At 39.3% G+C, this 24849-nt stretch overlaps 2 protein-coding genes across 8 annotated transcripts in view; both read left to right on the top strand.

Moving 5' to 3' along the window:
* The window catches only part of KLHL3 (kelch like family member 3), a 271473-nt gene that overhangs the window by 123627 nt on the left and 122997 nt on the right, over positions 1–24849 (top strand). For 5 of the 7 annotated variants that reach the window (XM_053221343.1, XM_053221364.1, XM_053221351.1 and 2 more), the window contains exons 3-4: positions 1813–1937; positions 6095–6208. The exons of the other annotated variants lie outside the window; for them this stretch is intronic. Coding sequence is in view for 2 of the 5 variants with exons in the window: in XM_053221330.1 (XP_053077305.1) it covers positions 6206–6208 (3 nt within the window). In the remaining 3 variants the exon portion in view is untranslated. The remainder of the gene's footprint in view (positions 1–1812; positions 1938–6094; positions 6209–24849) is intronic. 7 annotated transcript variants of the gene reach the window in all.
* HNRNPA0 (heterogeneous nuclear ribonucleoprotein A0) lies at positions 12286–14050 on the top strand. The gene has a single exon (XM_027055196.2). The coding sequence runs from the start codon at positions 12603–12605 to the stop codon at positions 13521–13523; it is 921 nt and encodes a 306-aa protein (XP_026910997.1). The 5' UTR covers positions 12286–12602; the 3' UTR covers positions 13524–14050.

Genomic DNA, 24849 nt, shown 5'->3' with positions numbered 1-24849 from the left:
AAGTACAGAATGACAATCCATCTTCTGCTTTAACAATGTTTTTATTTTCTAAATAAGGAAAGCGACACAGAAACTGTACCAGCAAGAGTGTTACGGGATTAGCTTGTGTGAAAAAGTTGTTGACTGCAGATTAGAAGTTGTAACTCTGCCACTACCTATTTGTGTGGCTCTAGACATACCATTTCAGCTCTCTGGGCCACATGTGTGAGATGAAAGTTTTGACCATTAATGCATGTAATCCATGCTCTATTATTCTTAAAATTCTAGGGTGTAGAATAAGAAGTTGCTTTGAAAATTGAAATTCAGGTTGATGAGGAGACTTATCAACAGTAAATGCTTAGATGGCGCTATTGACAGTATCCAAAGTATGTAAAGAGCCCAAATGTCCATCGACTGATGAATGGGTAAAGAAGATGTGGGATATATGTGTATACAATGGAGTATTATTCAGCAATCAAGAACAGTGAAATCTTGCCATTTGCAACAACATGGATGGAACTAGAGTGTATTATGCTAAGTGAAATCAGAGAAAGACAAATATCATATGACTTCACTCATGTCGAATTTAAGATACAAAACAGATGAACATAAGGGAAGAGAAGCAAAAATAATATAAAAACGGGGAGGGGGACAAATCATAGGAGACTATTAAATGCAGAGAACAAACTGAGGGTTGCTGGAGGGGTTGTGGGTAGGGGAAAGGGCTAAATGGGCGAGGGGCATTAAAGAGGTCACTTGTTGGGATGAGCACTGGGTATTGTATGTAGGTGATGAATCACTAGATTCTACTCCTGAAATCGTTATTGCAATATAATGTTAACTAACTTGGATATAAATTTAAAAAAATTAATAAATAAAAAAAATGAAAATAAAGATCTTGATCATCCAAGAAAAAACAAACAACAGTAAATGCTTAGATATAATGTGACTTAGGATTTCTAGTAGAATTTTTGAATGTGCCAATAAGAGCAATGCAGTGTTTGTATAAAACCATACTTAAACTTGTGATGAAACTTAGAAAATGTATTGCTGATTTTGCTTGGATGCTATAGATAATCATATGAGAGCCAGGTTAAAAATAAATCTCCTAAACCCAATGAAAATTACATGGGAATTAGAAAATTATTAGAATTTTAACAGATTATGTGCAGTTTTAACCCTTGAAAGAAACTCCTTTAATTGATACTGATGAATGAAAAGTGCTTTTGTGCTTTATATATTTATTTCAGAGCTGGAAAATAGACCATATTCAGAAGCCTGGGCAACAAAGTAAAATAGATTTCATATAAATTAGGTCATGTACATGGCCAGTCCCAAACAAACAAATCACCACTGTATATACTGAGAGGTTTCAACCAGTGAGTATCATATGAATTAAGTTCCTCAAGGAGCATGCAATTCTTGATTTTATAGCTCTAATCATCATTACACTGTTGCTCATATAAGTGTTGGCTATTTTTATTTTTTCCACTGTTCTCCTAGTTTTATTTGAAAAAATATTTTCTCTGTTAATGTGCTGGTATTATGATAATAAATAACATTTAACTAAAAATGTTGTTTAGATCCTTAATTATTCACAGAAGCTTTATATGTAATCTGAATTCACTAAACAGTTGCAATTAAATACCACTCTTGTAGTTTACTGAGTAGACTAACCTATTCTTTGCTCTATTCAGTATGAATTTAGAAGTGAGGAGGGACCAGATACCTGAAGACTCAAAATGTATATTGTGTATGAATGTTACTTCTTTCATAGGTCTTAGTATAGAACACTTTACAAATGAAATCTCACTCAGTATTGTCACTCTTTAGGTTGATGGAAATTTGATCTCATTGCACAAGTTTTCTGTATAAGTGAGGAAGAGAAGATTTATAAGTTGCCCACATACCCGACTCTACTACAGGCTGAAACTAGAAGGGGAAGATCTATTTAACAGGTAAAATTAGAAACTTGATTTTCATATTGATTTGATACATGCCTCATGGAGAGTAAAATATCCAATATAAATTTGCTGAAGGAAATATTCAAAAAAATTGAAATTCTTACTGGACTAAGTAAAAATAGTACATTAAAAAATGTGAGCTTTAAAGTGCCTGGATGGCTCAGTTCATTAAGTATCTGACTCTTGATCTCAGCTCAGGACTTGATCTCAGGGTTGGGAGTTCAAGCCCCATGTTAGGCTCCACACTGGGTGTGAAGCCTACTTTAAAAAAAGAAAAAAGAAAAAAATGTAAGGTTTTAGGGTAATATAAATAGAAGTCAAAATTCAGGGGCACCTGGGTGGCTCAGTCAGTTAAGCATCTGACTTCAGCTCAGGTCATGATCTCACGGCTTATGAGTTTGGGCCTCACATTGGGCTTTGTGCTGACAGCTCAGAGCCTGGAGCCTGCTTCAGATTCTGTGTCTCCATCTCTCTCTGCCCCTTTCCTGCTTATCCTCTGTCTCTCTCTGTCTCTGTGTCTCTCTCTCAAATAAACATTAAAAAAAAATTCAAAGCCAAAAGTTAAGTAATTTATGTAATGTTAAAGAAATATAATTCTGTGACCCTCTTATGGAATTCATAGGTAAATTACTAAATCTGGTATTATTTTGCCTAGAGAAATGCAGGCAAGATATGTACAGGCAGCTTTGAAGATACAAATGAGTGAGGTCTGATACACCTAACACCCAAACGCTTATCTTCTAGGTAGCTGTATAACACACTACCATAGACTAGCTGGCTTAAATGACAAAATTTTATTTTCTCATAACTCTGGAGGCTAGAAGTCAGAGATCAATGTACTATGTGAGGGTTGGTTTCTGGTGAGACCTCTTCTTTTGGTTTGCAGACAGCACTTTCATCCTCTGTTCAAACATGATCTCTGCTGTGTACCCGTGGAGAAAAGGAGGGCTCTTGTGTCTCCTGTTTATAAGGACACCAGTTGTATTGGATTAGGGCCCAACTCTTATGACCTCTTTTAACTTTAATTACCTCCCTAAAGGCCCTCTTTCCAAATACAGTCACATTAGGGGTTTAAGGATTCAAGATATGATTGTGGGGAGGTACTAAGTCCCTAACAAAGGTTTATGCCCTTTAATTTTTTTTTTTTTTTTACTTTCATTTAATGGATTTTTAGGAGGAAGCTATGGAAAATGTGTTTATTTTGTCATGTTTTAGTTTGCATATTCATGAAATCCTTCTAACTGTAGTTCCTGAATCACTTGGAGATAAAGAATAAAAGGTCTAAAGAAGAAGAAGAAGAAGAAGAAGAAGAAGAAGAAGGAGGAGGAGGAGGAGGAGGAGGAGGAGGAGGAGGAGAAAAGTTCTAGAATAAAAGTTCTAAGGCTCTCTTCATTAGATTTTATCTTCTTCAGGGTGGGGCTTATCTTATCCTTTTTCCTTCTGACTTTGCCTTTTGGCCTTCCATTTTTTGGTTTTTCCTTTGTGGCTCTTCACACTGAAAGATTCAAATTTTGGTTCAACAGTGTTCTCTGCTTAAATTGTCATTTGCAACTATGACAATACATGCCCAGGTGAAGTTAAGTAAGCACATTACTGATGTAAAACTGGTAATATCTTCCTTGAAATTTTAAAGAATTTTTAATTTTGAAGTTGAGAAAGATAAAGAAGTTCAGAAAGATATGAATATTTCTTCTCCTCCTTATTCTTTTAAAAAATTTTTATTTGTTTATTGTTTTGATAAAGAGAATGTGAATGTGAGTGGGGGAGTGGCAGAGAGAAAGGGAGAGAGAGAATCCCAAGCTGGCTTCACATTGTCAGTGCAGAGCCTGATGTGGGGCTTGAAATTATGAACTGTGAGAGGTATGAGCTGAAACCAAGAATTGGAAGCTTAACCAACTGAGTCACCCAGGCACCCCTCCTTCTCCTTATTCTTATACCTTATTATTTCTGTTTCCAGTCCATTGCATTTATATTACCTGACATTTTGGGCACAAACTTTTTGTGTGGGATAGTATATAGTAGGCAGACAGTGGGCACTGTGATATCATAAAGTCTCAGTTTTTTCAACTGAAAGATTGGCATAATAATAAAATACACCTCTCAAGATCCGTGTGAGGACTCAATAAGGTAATGTAAACAAATAGCATCAGGCATTGAATAACATTGATGGTCCAGTGGTAATTCTAAGACAAAAGTAGAGATCATGGAATCCTTTTGTATGAGTTAGAATTAGTTTATGTAAGAGAGGCTTAAAAAGATAGATATTTAGGGGCACCTGAGTGGCTCAGTTGGTTAAGCATCCGACATTGGTCATGATCTCACCATTCCCTAGTTTGAGCCCTACATCTGACTCTGTGCTGACAGCTCAGAGCCTGGAGCCTGTTTCAGATTCTGTGTCTCCCTCTCATTCTCTGCCCCTCCCCCACTCATGCTCTGTCTCTCTCTCAAAAATAAATAAACATTAAAAAAAAAAAAGATATTTCTCTGTGACCTAAAAGCCTAGTGACAGGCAATCTATGGCTGATAAAGCAGCAGCAGCAGCAGCCTCAACAACTCTAAAACAATTCTCTGACCTGTCTCCTTTTTAAAATTCACTAGTTTGGTGAATGAAACCATGATCTATCTTATCACAAAATAAGAAACTTAACCCACTAAAATCAGTTGATAACCACATCAAATCAATTCCAACTCTTAAATATCTCTCAAATAATTCATCATTCCCACCTCTGCCTTACTTCTGGCCCTGGAGATGCTAACCAATATTATGCACTGCAGGGTATTCTAAATGGGCTCATTTCTCAAGTCATACCCTACTCTAATCTTTCTTCCACACATAGTCTCTTTCTAAATGCAAATCTCTGTATTCCTTTTCCTTAAAACTCATCAGTGGCATCATGTTATTTATAGAATTAAAGACAGGAGATTTTTCAAAAGACATACATAGTACTTCTGGTCCAGACCCTGCTTACCTTTCTAGACTTCTTTTTTATTCCCATCTGTGGTAGGCAGAATAATGGTTACCTCAAAGATGTCTGCATCTTAATCCCTGCAATGTATGTCTATATTATGTTGCATGACAAGGGGGAATTAAGGTTGCAGATGGAATTAAGGTTGCTAATCAGTTGACTTTAAAATAAAAGGATTTTTGAGGCACCTGGGTGGCTCAAGTTAGATGAATGTCTGATTCTTGATATCAGCTTAGGTCATGATCCCAAGGTTGTGGGATTGAGCCCTGCGTTGGACTCCATGCTGAGCATGGAACCTGCTTAAGGTTCTCTCTCTCTCTCTCTCTCTCTCTTTCTCCCTCTCCCATTCTCTCCCTTTCTCTCTGCCCCTCTCCCCTGTTCACATGCTGTCTCTAAAATAAAATAAAATAAAATAAAATAAAATAAAATAAAATAAAATAAAATAAATAAAATAAAAAATTTTCGTGAATTATCTGAGAGAGAGAAGAGTCCATGTCAGAATTATTCAGTGTGAGACTCAACTGGCTGTTGATGGCTTTGAAGATGGAAGGGGGTCAAAAGCTAAGAAATATGGGTTGCCTATAGAGGCTGGAAAAAACAAGTAATCAGATTCTACCCTGTAACTTGTGGAAAGGTACACAGTCCTGCCAACACCTTAATTTTGGCCTACTGAGAGCTGTGTTTGATTTGTGACCTGCATACTATAAGATAATGAATTTGTTTTTCAATTTTTTAATTTATTTTTATTTTTTAAAAAAGGTTTATTTATTTATTTTTGAAACAGAGAGAGAGAGGCAGAAAGAGAGGGAGAGAGAGAATCCCAAGCAGGCTCCACGCTGTCAGCACACAGCTTGATGCAAGGCTCCATCTCACAAACTTTGAGACCATAACCTGAGCTGAAATCAAGAGTTGATGCTTAACTGACTGAGTCACCCAGGTACCCCTGAATTTGTGTTTTTAAGCCACTAAATTTGTGGTAATTGGTTGCAGCAACAATAGGAAGCTAATACATCATCACAATTTTGATGATTTACTTGTGCAACTCCAAACACAGTATATATACATACTATTTCCTGTACTTGGCATGCCATTACCTTTTTGGAGGCCTGTCTTTTACACCTACTTCTGAACTTAGCTTCTTTCAGAAGAATTTACAGACTGGATTTCTGCCCATTTCTGTTCTAGCACACTGTATTTGCAACCTCTCTTGTACTACTTCTTCTCCCAAGATTGTTGAGCTCATGGAGGCCAGGGACTTTTATCCCCAGTACCCAGCCCTTGAATGAATTAAGTGAAATGGTGAGTAAATAAAAATGGAATGTTCTAAATGCTTTTATTTTAGAAGGCTCATATTCTGGTGTGAGTCTGTGCATGTGTTTGTATTTGGGTATGTGTATTTTAGGGCAGAGATATTCTGAGAAATGTGAAATTGTTAAGTCTTCTGAACTAGTCCATTCAGGCTGTTATAACAACAGTGCAGAGACTGGGTGGCTTATAAACAACAGAAATTTCTTTCTCACAGTTCTAGAGGCTGGGAAGTGTAAGAGGAAGGTGTTTGCAGATTTGGTATCTGATAAACGCCTGGTTCCTCCTTTGTAGTTGGCCATCTCCTCATTGTGTCTTCATAGGATAGAAGACTAGAAAGCTCTCTGGGGTCTCTTTTGTAAGGGTACAAATCCCATTCATGAGAGATCCACTCTCATGTCCTAATTACCTTCCAAAGTACCGCCCCCAAAGCACAGTGAGGATTAGGCTTCAACATATGAATTTTGGGGGACACAAAACATTAAGTTTGTAACATCTTCTGCCTCTGATAATCCACCACAACCTCCTACACATCTGGCTGGAAATTTAGTATCTATTGTTACTGGAGTTTTACATATAAGAATTCCAGGTTTATTTGGGGTCAGGAACATGGATTTGGTCCCACGACTAAGGCAGTTTACCTTGCTTTCAAAATAATTCATGACCAGCCTGCATTGGTGTGTGTGTGTGTGTGTGTGTGTGTGTGTGTGTGCGCGCGCGCGCGCACGCGCGCGCAGGGTGGGGTGGATTGGTGGGGCTATATACTTGCTGGGCCACCATTTCCTCCAGTGGATAAAAAGCCAGAAGCTTCTGGTTACTTCTTTTAAAAAAAACTTATAATTTTAAAAATAGAGATATCATGGACCTATAATATTGTATTATTTTTAGATATACAACATAATGACCTGATATATGTATATATTATAAAATGCTTACAGTTGAGTTAGCATTCATCACCATACATAATTACATTTTTTTTTCTTGTGATGAGGACTTTTAAGATCTACTATCCTACCAACTTTGAAATATGGAAAACATGATTGCTAACTACAGCCACCATGCAGTACATTACATCCCCAGGACTTACTTACCTTGTAACTGGAAGCTTATACCTTTTGTCTGGTCACTTCTCCTAAACTTGGGAAGCTATTATTTTTTATACCATGCCTTTGTTCTTTGAGATCTCCTCCCATGTGAAGGAAATTAATATAATTCCCTTCTAAAAGCCTACATTTTGCATCCAAGGAAAAGGAATACACAAGCAGTGAAATAAGATACAATTAATATCTCCACAGATTAAATAGGTCTGTGTTTTCTCTTGCTTCAGGATAGTCCCTTTTAACTTTTTTTTTTTTTAAGTAATCTCTACACCCAGCATGGGGCTTGAACTCACAATCCTAAGATCAAGAGTCATATGCTCTACCAACTGAGCCAGCTAGGCACCACAGGACAGTCCCTTTTAACGCCAATTCTTGTGGTGGCTTTTTGATATACTTTTTAAACAAAAAGCATTTATTCAGAGTACTAGTCTTACATTGCCCAAGAGGGGAAGCAGAGAGAGGCAGATGCCTTTGAGTGAAAAATGTGAGAGGAGCCCCAATGATGACATTTTGACATTTTTTTTAATGTTTAGTTATTTTTGAGAGTCAGAGAGAGAGAGAGAGACAGAGCGTGAGCATGGGAGGGGCAGAGAGAGGGAGATACAGAATGAGAAGCAGCCTCCAGGCTTCAAGCTGTCAGCACAGAACCCCGATGTAGGGCTCAAACTCATGAACTGTGAGATCATGACCTAAGCTGAAGTTGCATAGTTAACTGACTAAGCCACCCAGGCGCCCTGACATTTTGACATTTTAAAAATGTTTATTCATTTTTGAGAGAGAATGTGAGCTGAGGAGGGGCAGAGAAAGAGGGGGACAGAGGATCCTAAGCAGGCTTTGTGTTGACAGCAGTGAGCCAGATGCGGGGCTTGAACTCATGAACTGTGAGATCATGACCTGAAGTCAGACACTCAACCAACTGAGCCACCCAGGTGCCCCTGACTTGTTGACATTTATGCCATTCTGTCAAGTATGGGGTTCAGAATGAGACTTAATTTGGTAAAATAAGTAATGTGATGTTTAACACATCACCATGGTGGTATTAGATTCATATCCAAACACAAGTCATTATTTTTCCTCTATAATATCAATTTAACTGCTTCATAATATTTTTAGCTAGGGAATAATTATTTCCTTATTTTATTAGCTATTTGAGAGAAAGTAGGCAGTTTGCAATTTTTTTCCTACTTTGAGCAATATTGAAATACTTGTAGCTAAATCTTCACACAGATCCTCAATTATTTCCTTAGCATAAATTTCCAGAGGCATAATTACTGGTTTGAAAGAATGGGTCAAATTTTAAGGCTTTTGATATGAGTTGTGAAAGAGTCCATTAGAAAGACTGAAGCTCATCGTAAATGATGGAAAGCACCCTCTTGGAAGGTACTTCGAGTAAATAAAAATGGAACATGTCTTATTTTGCTAGGGTTTCCATAACAAAATACCACAGAATGGTGGTACCTTAAACAATTAAAATTTCAAATTTAATTTTAACTTAAAAACAAAACAGGTGGGGCGCCTGGGTGGCTCAGTGGGTTAAGCGTCAGACTCTTGATTTCTGTTCCAGGTCATGATCTCATGGTTAGTGAGTTGGAGCCCTGTGTCAGGCTCCATGCTGACAGCGTGGAGCCGGCTTGGGATTCTCTCTCTGCATTCCCCCTCCTACCCTCCCCCCATCCTTTTTTTTCTAGGTATAATTTAGGTACAGTAAAATATACCTTTTTTAGTGTGTAGTTCTAGGAGTTGTGTAACCACCATGTTCAATTATGTTACTGTAATCAAGCTTACAAGAGTGATGGAAATGTCTAAATTTCAGATATATATATGTATATATATATATAATTTATTTATTTAATGTTTATTTATTTGAGAGTGAGAGAGCAGGAAGAGGGGCAGAGAGATAGAGGGAGAGACAGAATCCCACGCTGTCAATGCAGAGCTTGACAAGGGGCTCAAACTCACTAACTGTGAGATTATGACTTGAGTCTAAATTAAGAAGTTGGATGCTTAATTGACTGAGCCACTCAGGTGCCCCTAAACTTCAGTTATATTTTTAATTTTTGTTTTGTTTTTGAAGGCTAAGGCACTGGTAAGCAAGGTAAAGCCAAGAAACAAACTCAGGCAATTACCTGAAAGGTAAAATAAAAAAAAAATTTTCCTTCTTGAATGATCTGAGGGGTAGGAGATTGACTACATCATTTAAGTGTTTGTATAACACTGCTTATTCATCCCCAACTTTACCAATCTACTCTCCAAAAAGAGTGTAACATCCCAATTACCTTGCACTTATCCTGGCTTCATAATGTCTCTCAAACAGGATTGTGTTGCCTCCCATCATCCTGTAAGTCCCTTCTGTGAGTAAGGTTTTTAACCAGACAAAAGCATCTCTGAAGCTTTCCTCTTCAAGAGAAATTAACCCCATAATGGATTCCTAATTAGGTGGTATGGAGGATTATTTTTTGAAACAATGTAGGACAGACCTGTTACTTTGGAATTTACAGTTTAGATGGGAAAATAAGTTATGATCTTATTCTCTTTCCTTCAGAAATTCATCTTTTACTGTTGTAACTTTGTGTGTGTGTGTGTGTGTGTGTGTGTGTGTGACTCTAAAATTTATTTCTAAAGGTCTAATCTTTCATATGAGCTGTAGTCTTGGGCAGCCCAGAAAACAGTGCCCTATAAATATCCCATATCACCTTAAACATTAACAACTCAGTTCATCATCTCCCCTACTCCCTCTAGAACACTTTCCTTTCTTAGTTTGTCAGGCTGCAATTTTAGTTGTTCCAGATTCCAAACACAGGAATGCTTTTGTTTTCCTCATTCTTTATCATCAGTCAGTTAGCAAATCCTGACATACCTGAATTGTTTTTGTGGTTTTTTTTTTTTTGTGTGTGTGACAAATATGTAATAGCTTCCTACTGTCCTCCTCTTAATCAGGAGCACACTGATCACCTAACAGGCTATATATCATTCTTTTTTCCTTTAATTTACTTATTTTGAGAGAGAGGGAATGAGCATGTGCGATTGGGGGAGGGACAGAGAGAGAGAGAGAGAGAGAGAATGAATCCCAAGCATGCTCTGCGGGGCTCCAACTTCTGAACCATGAGATGCTGACCTGAAATCAAGAGTCTGAGGCTTTACCGCTACCATTTTTATTGTCTGCTTTTCCCCAGTAGAATGTAAGCTCTTGTGAGGGCTCTGTTGACTGCCATCCATATTCCCAGCATCTGGTATATTTGTTAGATAAATTGAGCATTTACTATGTAGTAGGCACTGTGAGTTTGCATATGGAATCTCATTTAATTTTTACCACACAGGAGAGTGTTTTATTGTTTTGATTTTCAGATAATAAAACTGGTTACATTTTTAAAAAAGGTTAAGTGACTTGCCCAATATCTAGTGCCAGACTCGTTTTGTTCTCAAGCCTTCAAGCTTATCTATATGCCTTTGCAATAATATTTAAGCTACTTAATCTAAATTTCAAGGCATTCCATAATATCAAGGACTCTAAACCTATCTTACCAAAGACGGTTTTCTATCAAAAACCTCTTGCTTCAAACTACCTATTGTACCTTGAACCTTATATAGTTTTCCTTTCCTCTTTATTTTGCTCATGTAAAGTCCCTGTAGAAATTTTATCTAGCCTTTGAATCAGAGATGGAGCGCAAGTTCCGCTTTTCACACCATTCAATCCTGAATACTCCAGGATGCAGTGAGGAATTCCTTTTCTTCAGGAAGTACCACATGGTTTTGGGGGCTCTTGGTCATGTAATGTCTCATACTATGTCCCATTCCTTGTATCTTGCTTGACACAAAGGTTCGATACATGGAAGCCTTGGTAATTTGCTTGCATTTTCACCTGAGGGTAGGTAAGGTAGTTCCCAGGGGTGCGCGATATTTATGTATGGTATCCTCCGACACCCGGTTGTAAAATACCTTCAAAAAGCTAACGTTTTTGTTGGGAAGGAAGCATCGCATAGGTCACAGAAGCATAAAACGATGTGTTCCTGAAGTAAAATGAAAATGTCAGCTGTGGGAGTACGCTAAGGGAGGCAGAGCAGGGCGTCGGGAAGGGCTTCAAGGCCGGCCGCAGGGTGGCGGGGGGTCTCGCGCGACGCCACGGTCAGGAATCGCAAGCGCTTCTAGCACGTCGCTGTCCTTCACCTGGCCCCGGGCTCGCTTTTGCGACGGGCCACGTGCCAGTGTTTAACTGCACGTCGGTGCGTCAGTGAACGGTTAATAGCCGCCTTTCCCTCCCAGGCCTCTACCCTCCATCTTTGTGCGGACAGGGGGGCGGGGCGGCGAGGATGCCAGGTGTAGCGGCCCGGTCGAAACGCGGCGGGTAAATCCAAGCCCCCAACCCCAACAGTCAAGTTTTCAAAAAGCCCGCGCGTGGCGCCCCAGGACGCATCCGTTGGGAACGACCCGCAGCGCGCCCCCGCTCACCCCCACTCCCAAGCCCAGGGTGGGGGCAAGGCGTCGGGTGGCAGACAGGTCCCCCACACAGGGGGCGCCGGGGCCAACGCGCACTGGGGAGCGCGCCCGTCCAGCCGCGGCCGAAAACGGAAGTGGGCTCGAGCGGATCGCGATCATTGGCTGAACTGACATGTCTCTCAAGGGGCTGGCGCGAACGCCACTGCGGAGTTGGGCGAGGGGATACGGCTAGGGGAGGGGGAAAAACACTGGGAACAGCCGCGGGGCTGGGAGGAAATGAATTGCGGAGGTGCGCGGGGAGCCGGGAGAGTCCCCTGTCAGGGCACACGGGGGAGCCAGGGAGTGAGAGCGGGGCTGTAGAGGCGGTGGCGGGAGCAGCGCAGGCCGAGGGCTTGAATCGACCGCGGAGGGCGGGGAGTCCGTGACCGAGAGCGGCGCTGCGGCGCGGTAGGCGGGACTAGAGGGAGCCACGCAGGGATTGGCGGGCAGTGCTAGGCTGCCGTACGTCGGCGGTGACGCACGCTTCGGGGAGGGTGCGCGCGCGTTCAGCGGCCTCTTTGTGTGGTGCCCAGATAGGGGAGCGGAGGTGGCGGTAGCGGTAGCGGCAGCGGCAGCGGCAGCCCTGGTTGTCTTCCAGTCTCCTCGGCTCGCCGTCTAGCCGGCACCTCTCCCCTCCCTCCCCCTTCCTCTTTTCCTCCTTCCCTCCCCTTCCCTTTTTCCCTTCCCCGTCGGTGACCGGCGGTGGCGGCTCCAGCAACAGCTGGGCCCAAGCTGTGAGGAGGCCTTAGCCAACGATAACGGCGACGGCGAAACCTCGGAGCTCGCAGGGCGGGGGGAAGGCCCGGGCCGTGGAGATGGAGAATTCCCAGTTGTGTAAGCTGTTCATCGGCGGCCTCAATGTGCAGACGAGTGAGTCGGGCCTGCGCGGCCACTTTGAGGCCTTTGGGACTCTGACGGACTGCGTGGTGGTGGTGAACCCCCAGACCAAGCGCTCCCGTTGCTTCGGCTTCGTGACCTACTCCAATGTGGAAGAGGCCGATGCCGCCATGGCCGCCTCGCCCCATGCCGTGGACGGCAACACGGTGGAGCTGAAGCGGGCGGTGTCCCGGGAGGATTCGGCGCGGCCCGGTGCCCACGCCAAGGTTAAGAAGCTCTTTGTCGGGGGCCTTAAGGGAGACGTGGCCGAGGGCGACCTGATCGAGCATTTCTCGCAGTTTGGCACCGTGGAAAAGGCCGAGATTATTGCCGACAAACAGTCCGGCAAGAAGCGTGGCTTCGGCTTCGTGTATTTTCAGAATCACGACGCGGCAGACAAGGCCGCGGTTGTCAAGTTCCATCCGATCCAGGGCCATCGCGTGGAGGTGAAGAAGGCCGTCCCCAAGGAGGATATCCATTCCGGTGGGGGCGGAGGCGGCTCCCGGTCCTCCCGGGGAGGCCGAGGCGGCCGGGGTCGCGGCGGTGGTCGAGACCAGAACGGCCTGTCTAAGGGCGGCGGCGGCGGTTACAACAGCTACGGTGGTTACGGCGGCGGTGGAGGTGGCGGCGGCTACAACGCGTACGGAGGCGGAGGAGGCGGTTCGTCCTACGGTGGAAGCGACTACGGTAACGGCTTCGGCGGCTTCGGCAGCTACAGCCAGCACCAGTCCTCGTACGGGCCCATGAAGGGCGGCGGCGGCGGCGGTGGCGGTGGCAGCAGCTGGGGAGGTCGCAGTAACAGTGGACCTTACAGAGGCGGCTATGGCGGTGGGGGTGGTTATGGAGGCAGCTCCTTCTAAAAAAAAATCTAAAAATGCCTGGGAGTGGCTATAGGGGTAGCTCTTTTCAACAACCCAACTAGGGTCAACTCCTGAGTTCCTTCCTCTCCCACCGCCTTCCCCATTTTGCCCTTGGGGGAGCCGCTTCTATGGCTGCTTATCCTTGGGGGTGTTGCCCTATTTGCCTGCCACCTCTCTTGTCTCTCCCTCTGAAGATGGACTCGGCCCCACATACACATTTTTGTGTTACAGTCATTGATGGACTCTATTTTTTTATTATTACTTGGACCTTGGTCGTTTTTATACTAGCAAAATGTCTTGTTTTAATTTGTGTTTTTTGGGGGGGGAGGGAGTGAACTTGCTGATTCTGTAGCAAAACCGGGGCGGGGGTTGGGGTGGGGGGGTAGTTTACTTTGTTGTAAGGACTTGATACCTGGCGACAGCGTTTTCTATGAAATCTACTTGGATCCCATGCCTGAAATTTGGAAGCATATGTACAAAAATCATTTTTACGTTTTATTTTTAATAAATCATTGTGTTTGACCGTATATGTCTAACATTTTTTTTCTAGGATCCATTCCGTACCGTTTTAAGGGATATTAAAAATTTTTCGTGTTAACTCTTAATTCTTGATGTGTACTTAGAGAAACTTTTAAAAGGTCCTTTGGTGGGTTTTTTTGTTTGTTTTTGTTTTTGTTTTCTCTGTTGCCCTTCTAGTGACATGTTGAATTTTAAACCTTACAGGCAAAACTTTTGAAGTGGTGGATGTAGCTTTTTAAAATCTTTAAAGTTTCTGTGCATCCATCTCTTGTACTAAGCGATTTCCTTATCATCTTGACATGGTTGGTCACTTCTTTCTATGAGAATTTACTTCAAAGTATGTACTGTGTAGCTCGAAAGAAATAGTTTGTGTTAAGCATGTGTTTTCATTCATATAAACTGTTTAAAAATTTTCAGATGGCCTAGTTTCATCCCTCTTACTGGTTTGTCTGTAATGAATGGTTACAAATAAGGGTTATATTTTACCCTTAAACTAAATGCATTTTTGTATTTTCAGAGCAGATTTAAACGTTTTTTCCTATAGCTGAACTGTTGTCCTCTTGGAAATCCTTCCCCCCACCTTTGTAGCACCATCTACTGGCAGAATGGCAGTGTATCTGCAAAACAATTTGTTAAAAAATCTTGTTTAGGATAATTGCATCAGTTTTACAAGTTTTGCCATCAAAAATCTGTTCAGACTTTGGTTACACATTTTCTTGTAACTAAGATGGGCTTTACGGGAATGTAGTTAACAATCCATATCACAATTGCCCTTTCTACATGAGATTTGAAAATGTAAACTGCTGTGCATAGCTTGGGCAGTGGCCCCAAATTGCTATGACAACTAATGAACCAGCTACATGTACTGGTGTCTTAGGTGCAAGTTGTAAAGCAAAATATTTGTGTATTCTGCTTGGTTAACAAATGTATATTTGTAGCCCTTTCATGCAATAGAATTCAAGTTGTTGTTTATAAAAAAAAAACAAAACAAAACAATGATATAGGAGAAAATTGCTTTCCTGGATAGAAATATAGAATAGCAACGTTTATGGATATCACAAATAAAGAATTCAATTCTTTACATGATTGAGTGAGAGTATGTATAACCTGGTGGGTGGCTTCAGAGTACCTATAATATAGTACCTTGATTTGATGTTATGGTAAAATTTTTAACTTGAACATTGCAATTCCAAAGCCCAAATGTATATAGTAAGCTTTCTGAGGGGATATTAATGGGCTTTAAAGTAAAAAAGACTATTTTAGCATTGGCATTTTTTTAGTTCTTGTTTACCATATATTTCTTAATCTCTAATTCTTGCCAATTTTTAAATCTTAATTGCTAGGGTTTTCCTTTTGAGAGCTAGGAAGAAAGGTCAAGATTGCTAGGCTAGATTATGGCTGCTCAGTAGTTGCTGATGCTTGCTACAAATTTTTAAGTATACGTCTGTGACAAATGGGATAGATGTTTTGCATATTGAATAAATATCATCAGATCTTTTGCTCTTCAATGGTTCTATGGTTTCCTTAAATTCATTTTTCACTCTTAGTGAAACACTACATGTGGGCTTTTTCATTTGGTAGTTGAGTCTTGATTTTTGGGTGCGTCTAAGATACAGAAAATGATACGCTTAAAGTTTTCATTATATTTATTACTCTGCCTTTTATTCAGCTTTAGTGGAAAGATCTATTTCTTCTGGGTCATTTGGAACACAACAACTTTTGGAGGGTTTCCAAAGTCTAATAAGGTTATCATTTTGCCTTCCCTACATAGTGATTTCTAGAAAGTATAATGAATTATATAAAAGGATTTCCTGTTAATTAGACACCTCAAGGTGCTGTTTTGGTATATTAGTAATTCCTTGTCATGTCTTTACCTTTACAGATTCCTTGTCATGTATTTACAGATTCCTGTAATCTGGACTGGTTATTTAGTGAAGGCAAAAGCATAGTGGTACTTAGTTTTTATGGAATTCCTCTTGTCAACTTTTATGCAAGCGTTTTTGATGGTTTTTTTTTTTCTTTTTTGGGGGTAATGAGTTGTATTAAGTCCTTTCACCTATGAGAGCTATCCGAACATTAAAATTTAAGAAGGAATTCATGGGAAGAGGTGGTACAGAATCTAGTCCGTACTGAATACAGTTTTTTTTGTGCCATGCTTGAGTCTAATTTGAAAGATTATAAAAAATGAACTTACTTTTTCTCTCCCTCTTGTGAAGAACTTTTGCATTTACAGTATCTTTAGTATAAATTCAGTTGTAATCATTAATTGAATGTTTTCAAAGGTATTTAAAGATTGTTAGTAACTTTAAATTTTAAGCTTGCAGGTGGTTAATGTTCATAGGAATAATTGTAGAATGATAAACTGATTGTTTCCTCCTATAATTTAGCGATTTTGAACATAGATTTCTTATTTAAATCTGCTTCACGATAAATTTTTGTTTTTAAGCAAGGCTAAAGGATTGAGTTTACTTGAAAATTTAGTATTTATCATTATTTTCCTCAATCAGAAGTGACAGTGTCAGTTATTTGATAGGCTTCTTTATTTTTTAAGTGTTTGCTTTTCTCAAAACTGAGAATTTGCATTTTATGTTAAATTTTGTGTGCCTGTGTCTTTGCTGACTGAAAGTGGGCTTTTGGATGTTGGATTGATTTGATCAGAATTGCATCTAGTCGGTATATGGATTTTACCCAGAAAGATAACATTTGGGTTGGTCTCTCCCATTTTGATCAACTTACTGAGTGTAAGGTTTTGTTCACTGGGAAATATCCTGTTCTGTTTAAGAAGGCCTGATTTTGTTTGCATCTGAAATAGGGCAACAAAGATTGCCCCTAAACCAGAGTAGGGCAATGCTTTTTTCTTAATGTCTCATTGCAGATTACTTTGATGTGCCTTTGTTTTATGCTTTCTCTTAAAAGTGAAAATACATTAAGGTTTTTTTCAATAGAAAGTCCCTTAAAAGGTAAAACCTAAGAAATCTGCTTTCTACAATTTGTTACTTAAAAAATTGTTATGTTGCATAACACTTGGATTATAATTCAAGTTACAGAAAATAGCAATATTAGTAGGAAATAGAAAATACGAGGTTTTATTGACTCTTGGGGCTGGTGTATTTTAAAAATAAATTTATTAGGGTTAAACAAATAACTGGTTATAAATCAAACTAAATGAAAAGTAAGTATTTTACTAATATGAGCCAGTCCTCAAGGATAATCACTCATAGATGTATATTCAGCTAGCTCTTTTTTGTATGCTCCTCAGGTCGACTGTATAGGGTCAACTGTAAATGTTCCATGGTATGGCTTTTTACAACTTAAAACATTCCTTTTGATGGAATGAGGTTTCTTCTCTTGCTGTTAGCAAGAGCAGCAAAATCAGCTTAAGGGAGGTGGAACTTAAATTATTCTTCTCTTGCTGTTATGAACAATGCAGTGATTTTTATCCTTGCAGATATGTTCTTGCTGATCAAATGTGTACTTAATTGGTGAGATGGTTACCTCACAGTTAAACGTGCTAGACTGAGAATGTACCAGTTTTGTGGTGTCTTAAGTATTTGTCAATTCTTAGTATACATACAGAAAGGTACATCTTCCCTTGTGGCTTTTTTAAAGCCTTAGGGTAATTTAGTGAAAACATTTGACTGAAAATTTTCAAAGCTAGATTATATGTGACATAATAGCTAATGACCTATGAGGACCATTATATTGCTATCTTCCCTTTTTGTTTTCTCCATTAGTTTTTACTGCAGAAATGTTTACCAGTTTTGCCATATGATGGCTATATATATTACTTAGGACATTTCATTACTGTCTGAAAAAATAAGAAAGGTACCACTGATTATGTTTGCTATGTGTCTTGTGTTAAGTATTTTATGTGCATGATTTATTTCAGTCCTTAGAATAATTCTTTGATGAGATCCTGTTATCTCTGTGTTAGGTATTAGCTATGGGCTTACCTAATTTAAATAATTTGCTTAAGATCATGTAGCTATTGGGAGCAAGAAATAGACATCTTTTCCCTTATTTTTAAAAAGCATATTGTAAAGGGAGAAAAATAAAATTGCTCCTCCCATTTTCTCCTAATGCCTGGATAACCTGTGTTAACAGTCTACTTCTAGATCTTTTCTTTGCATAGCTTGCATAGCAAGATGAATAGTTACATATGCATATACCTGAATTTTAACATCAAAGATGGTCTTCGATATTTCTACACGTATCTTATATGACTCTATGGTGTGCTACAGTAAAAAAACACACCATAATTTATTGATTGGCATGTTTCCAGTTTTTCTTCTCATAATTTAAAACTTTTTGCAAGCCTTGTGTTGCCATTTAAACATTTAAAAGCAGAAAAAACAAGTTTGGGAGCCTGGTTGAAGCTGTTGGTTATATTGGTATCCAGATAGTTCTCTAAGAAATCTGCTAGAGCCTTAAAAGGATTTTTTGGATATTTACAGTCCTAACATTTTCAATTTTACTTCTGTCAACTTTCCGCCCAACTTTGTGTTTCAGTTTTTTTGTGAGAAAGTTGATTAAAAAATACGTAATTTATCTCCATTTAAAAAAAAAGCCTTAGTGCCCTTATATTCTGAAGGGACTGTACGTTAAGGTCTGGGATTTTATAGCAATAAATAGGCAGTTTATTCTTTACTAGTTCATTCTACCTAAAATGTGTAGCATCATATTTTAGTTGTGTGTGAATAGAGATTTTTCACTGCAGAAATCGCTTTTATAAAAGTTGAATTTTAAGTGATTTGCTAAGTACTTCCTCAAGAAACTCTGAGAAAGAATAGGAAAGAGCAGATGGGAAGTGGTATACTGGGAGAGATTTACTCTGGATCAGAGGTGGGCAATGCCCAAAATCTCAATTTCCAGTTGAAATGTGAATTCAGATCTTACTATTTAACCTTGGTAAGTCCACTTATTTTCTTTTACTATTTAACCTTGGTAAGTCAATTTATTTTCTTTGGACTTCTTTTTCCTGCGATGTGGAGACTAATTGCTTAGATCCTTTCCAATTTCATACTCTTAGTTTTTAGTCTTGTTTGGTAATTATTCAGTAACAGCTTTGAAGAGGAATCTTTGGATGAGTTCCTATAATTCATTAAACAATTTATTGGACATGACTTAGCTAAAAAGTAAGGATGAGCCCTTGCTCACAACATGATACCCACGGTTTAGTTTGGGTGGTGGGAATTTAAACAATTATGATAGAGTGTGAGCATTTTAGTCAGACATATAAGCAGTAGTGGGGACTTCTTTTTGTGGGTCATTTCACCGACCCACAATGTTAAACATGAGAGACATTTGCACTAGTTTTGTCATTTAGGTTGAGTTGGTCAAGGACATTCCACAGCTTAGACCAAAATGCAGATCATGATGTATTGGGCTGTTTACATTTTTTCTTGCCATTACTAGACCACAAAGACCTTAAAAGCACATCATCTATTTTTTGAAATTATTTTGCATCATTTTATGATTGATGGTTTTTGTGAAGTATTGATAGCAAAATCAGCTTAAGGGAGGCAGAACTTAAAAGTATTCAATGTTAGAAAACCAAAACGGTTGAAATATTAAGTGGGAAATGATAATCAGTGCATATTAATGAATCTTTCCATAAGGAGTATAATTCATATTTTGAGGACCCCTTTTATTAAGCTAAAGTTAGCAGCATCCTTACCATTCTTGCATTTTCATCTTGTAAATATCTTTCCAATATTTTGACTTATTAGTTGATTTTAAAATATAATTTTGTTAGAAATAACTTCTACAGTAATTCAGTTTCTTTTTAATTCAGTTTCTTTTCTATAAGAAAAGTTTCTTATAGAAAAGAAACTGAATTTGCCATAATTGAAAAGTTATATGTTCTCTAAATTTGATTTTTAAAATGGAGTTAATATTTGTATAATTTGGGGGAGGCAGTATTTGAGAAATAAGTGGGCATGAATTATTAGCCTCAAATTGAATTTGACTTTAGCACATTGTGAATGTTCTTGATGCTTAAATTTAGTCTTTTACTAAATATAACGTGTGGAATTTGTTGGAAAATAGAATTTATTGCTCATTTCAAAGAGAGACATACAACTAACTGGTTTCAGAAAATTAGCCTTTGACTTTGGAACTTGCTTTTGGGTGAACTTCACATTTTCCCTAAATGAGAATTTAAATGTTACTAGATAAAACGTTTATCATAAAAAGGAGATATTTGAAAACTGCTCTTAAAATAGAAATCCTAAAGTAGGAAGGGTAGAAAGGGCGCTTGAGTCTCATGTACTTACTTTTATAGCTCCTTTTTTACTTGCACTTGGAGCTGGATGAGTTGAATATTCAAAGAACAAAAAGATTCAAGAAGATACCTTGCTAGGCATTCTTATCTGTGCTTCCTTTTCTACCTAGGCAGATTTTCTTAGGCTCCTTTGATTCTTTTATCAGTTCGGTTTGCTTAAAACAAACACCACCCCCTCCCTCCGAAAACCACCCGGAAGAGTTTTGTGACATCCATCTGCTCTAAAATTCTCTGATGTGAACTTTTACCATTTAAACGACATGTGTGTTTTCCAGTGTTTACCATCAGTTTTATCAGGTATTGATTACCTTTGTGCAAAAGACATCTAGGCTCTGGAGATACACAGCAGTGAGACACACATGATTTCTGTCTTCAAATAACTTGCATTCTGATTGGAATTCAATTTCTTTTGAAATGGTGGATCCTTTCCTTTTCAGCATCATGGCACCGTTTAGGTTGTTTACACCATACAAATTGGAGTTAGTTCCATTGTTATTTAGTGTACATTCTTGGATTTTATTAAAGCTTCACTCTTTTCCTGATTACTTATTTGGATACCATATGAAAGATGCATTTTTTTTTTCTGATGCTTATGTTGCAAATATAATTGGCCTCAGAGTAAGCATCTGATTTAATATTTCATAGTCCTTAAGGACTTTTTTTTTTTTTTTGCATCAAATAGACAAGATGTCTGAAGATGTCACTTTCTAGTTTTGTGTCCTTGAACAATTTGGCCTGAACCTCAGTTTCCTTGTCTTCAAAAAGGAGAGACTTTTACTGATACCTGTCTCACAGAGTTGTTGAACAGATTGAGTGAAAAAATCCATTTAAAGGACTTAAACTATCTTGTCTGGCACATAGTAATGTTAACATTATGACCTCTGATAACAGTTACAACTGCCTAGCAAAAGGTGTACCTTTATTTAACCCCCAACCACACGATATTTGCACAGTTAATGAGGTGAATGAGTAACTAACTGTCTCAAAAAGAGTAGTGACATAGGCATATATAGTCTGTAGATTATTCTTAATACTGCGATTAAAAATACTGTTTTTAACCCAGGCTTTGCCCTTCACTTGTTGGGTGAGCTTGAATATGGGAGCCCCCTAAACCTCTGCTGTTTTAACTCCAGTAGGAGAGAGATGAACCATGATAGCTACCTGTAATCCACTCCTTCACAGATTGGTGGCTGAAGCTCACCTCAGAAAGATTCAGTAACTTTTCCAAGGCCACTCACCTGGCAAAAAGGTTGAGTTGGGGTTGAATCCAAGTCTGATTTTGATGTTCATGCTGTTCCCACTAAACTTCAGATACACGTGGCTAATTTGTACTAAGGGTAAAGGAGATTTGTGGAAAATAAATTGGAAGAAGTTGAAACCACATTACTCAGGTCTTTGAGTTGTATGCTAAGGAGTTTGGACCTTATCTGGCAGGCAGTGGAAATCACTAGAGGTTACTGAGCAATAATAGTGGTAGTGAGTGCAATTTAGACAGATTAACTCCCTAGCACTGAGTAAAATAGTTGGCATTTCAATGATATTTTGGGTGACAAGGTTGTTAAGACAACTGTTGTTAATCAGGTAAGAAAAGAGATCATGAACAAGGGGGGTAGTGCTGGAAATTAACTGAGGGGATTTGTAGGAAGCTGTGAAAGTAAAATTGTCATATGACTGGATATGTAGGGAACAAGGAAGGAAGGAGTAGTTTAATGAGAATTCCTGTGTAACTCGGAGGATGGTTGATGCCCCTGGGAATGGGAAGAAGAGATTTAGAAGGAAGGTTTGGAATATAGGTGAAGATGCTGGTAAGCACTTTAATGTATTGTGTCTTTTGCACATAGCTTTACAAAATGGTTACTATGCTAACCATTACTCTTTGCCTCTCCAGGCCCACTCTCCATCTTTCTCTTAAGGTGTTCTTGGGAACTTGATTCTTAAAGAACTGCATACACTTTTTTTTTTTTTAATATGAAACTTATTGTCAAATTGGTTTCCATACAACACCCAGTGCTCATCCCAACGGGTGCCCTCCTGAATGCCCATCACACACTTTCCCCTCCCTCCCACCCTCCATCAACCCTCAGTTTATTCTCAGTTTTTAAGGGTCTCTTATGGTTTGGCTCCCTTCCTCCCTAACTTTTCTTTTTCCTTCCCCTCCCCCGTGGTCTTCTGTTAAGTTTCTCAGGATCCACATAAGAGTGAAAACATATGGTATCTGTCTTTCTCTGTATGACTTAGTTCACTTAGCATAACACTCTCCACTTCCATCCATGTTGCTACAAAAGGCCATATTTCATTCTTTCTCATTGCCAAGCAGTATTCCATTGTATATATAAACCACAGTTTCTTTATCCATTCATCAGTTGATGGACATTTAGGCTCTTTCCATACTTTGGCTGTTGTTGAAAGTGCTGCTATAAACATTGGGGTACAAGTGCCCCTATACTTGACACGTCATCTCCAAAGGCAAGGGAATTAAAAGCAAAAATGAACTATTGGGACCTCATGAAGAAGTTAAAGAGCTTCTGCACCGCAAAGGAAACAATCAACAAAACTAAAAGGCAACCGACGGAATGGGAAAAGATATTTGCAAATGACATGTCAAAGGGCTAGTATCCAAAATCTATAAAGGACAAAACTCCGCACCCGAAAAACAATCCAGTGAAGAAATGGGCAGAAAACATGAATAGACACTTCTCTAAAGAAGACCTCCAGATGGCCAACAGGCCATGAAAAGATACTCAATGTCACTCCTCATCAGGGAACTACAAATCAAAACCACACTGAGATATTACCTCACACCAGTCGGAGTGGCTAAAATGAACCAATCAGGAGACTACAGATGCTGGAGAGGATGTGGAGAAACGGTAACTCTCTTGCACTGTTGATGCATACTCTCTTTGGCTTCTTGGGATTAGGCACTGGGAGAAACCAGCAGGAGATCTTAAGAGTGAGAGAGAGGTGAGGTCCACATATATGTTCCTCCTGCTCCCCAAATACACATTTGTACTCAGCAGACAGATTTTTATTGGCCACAGCTCTATTCCAATAGCTCTCTCTCACAGCTCTAGGTTCTGGCTCCTGGTAACTCCTCCCTCCTATAGTCACTTCAGACTTGCTGTTGCTAACCCCAAGATGGTTCCCAGACATTGTTGATATTCCTGTGTCCACAGCCTTGTAAATAATTCCTTTTATTAACACCTGTGTTTTCTTTTATTTTGTTAGTGAAAAATTTTAAATCCCTTCCACATTTTCTAATGACTTGATCTTCCAGGCACCATCAAACTTGGAGAAGACCTAGCTATTTGCACTAAGTTACTTTCCTTTCTTGTCATGAGTTTTCTCACATTGTTTGAAATTTAGTGTCCTTATTTCATACTGTGTTAGGTTAAAGTTATGACTCTTCTGCCTATGATTTAGCTGAAAATACAGCAGTGAACAAGAGACAAAAATCCCTGCCCTCAGTAGGGTTTATATTTTAGTGGAGAGAGACAGACAATGAAATACAATAAATTGTGTGGTATGTTAGAAGATGATGAGTGAATGGTATAGAAAAATTAACTTAAGGAATAGGGAGTGCTGTAAGGCAGGATGTTTGTGAAAATAGTGCATTTTAAAATAGGGTGGTATAGGTAGGTCTCTCAGAGAAAGTGACAATTGAGGAAACACTTTAAGGAAATGGGGAAGTGAGTAGTGCAGATATATAGGGGAAGAGCATTACAGGTAGAGGATTAGGAAAGCAGAAGCTCTGGGGTAGTATTGTGCCTGACCTTTTTGAGGACGAGCAAGTTGGTGATGGTGGAGGAAGAGGAGCAAAAGAGTGACTGATCAGGTCAGAGAGTGGCCAGACCATGCTGGGACTTGGAAGCTGTTGTAAGGATTTTGGCTTTTGCCATGTGAATGGTGCACCATTTCAGAGTTTGAACAGAGGAGTGTAATTATCTGCCTTGAATTTTAATAGTCTCTCTGGCTTTCCATCTGTTAGAATTCCTATTCCTTTGGTATAGTTGCTTTCAATGAGGGTTAATGAGCAAAGCAACGAGAGCAACTTGGCCTAAGGTGAAAAAACCCACAATCTCTTTAATTCTATGTGTGTATGTGTAATATATATGTATGTGTGTGTGTATACATATATATGTGTGTATATATGAGAGAGATTGATTATATTTGGCTGAAATGAATCTTTAATTGGTGCTGTGCTCTCTGTAGAGGGCCTCCTTGCAAGATTGACCCTTGTCAGGGCACTTCGATTGAGGGAATGTTCCTAACTGAGAAGGGTGGTCCACTGTGTCTAGACTGTCTGGGTTCACTTGCAATCTGATCTATGCTAAACACCTTCTTTCCTTCTGGGAGTCTGGAATTTTGATAAGTGCTAGATAGTGGGTGCCTATAAAACCTTGAGTACTGAGTCCTTGGCAGCAACATTACACAGAAGCGTATTCTCTGTGACCCCTCATGGTAGGGAGAGAGCAAAAAGAGGTTTTGTACATGGATTCCTCTAGACTACCTGTGTCTTTTTTCCTT

Source organism: Acinonyx jubatus, chromosome A1 (genome assembly GCF_027475565.1).
Source record: "Acinonyx jubatus isolate Ajub_Pintada_27869175 chromosome A1, VMU_Ajub_asm_v1.0, whole genome shotgun sequence".
In the NCBI taxonomy this organism is placed as follows: Eukaryota; Metazoa; Chordata; class Mammalia; order Carnivora; family Felidae; genus Acinonyx; species Acinonyx jubatus.
The sequence above is the reverse complement of the archived record's forward strand: the minus strand, read 5'-3'. Positions and strand labels throughout refer to the sequence as shown.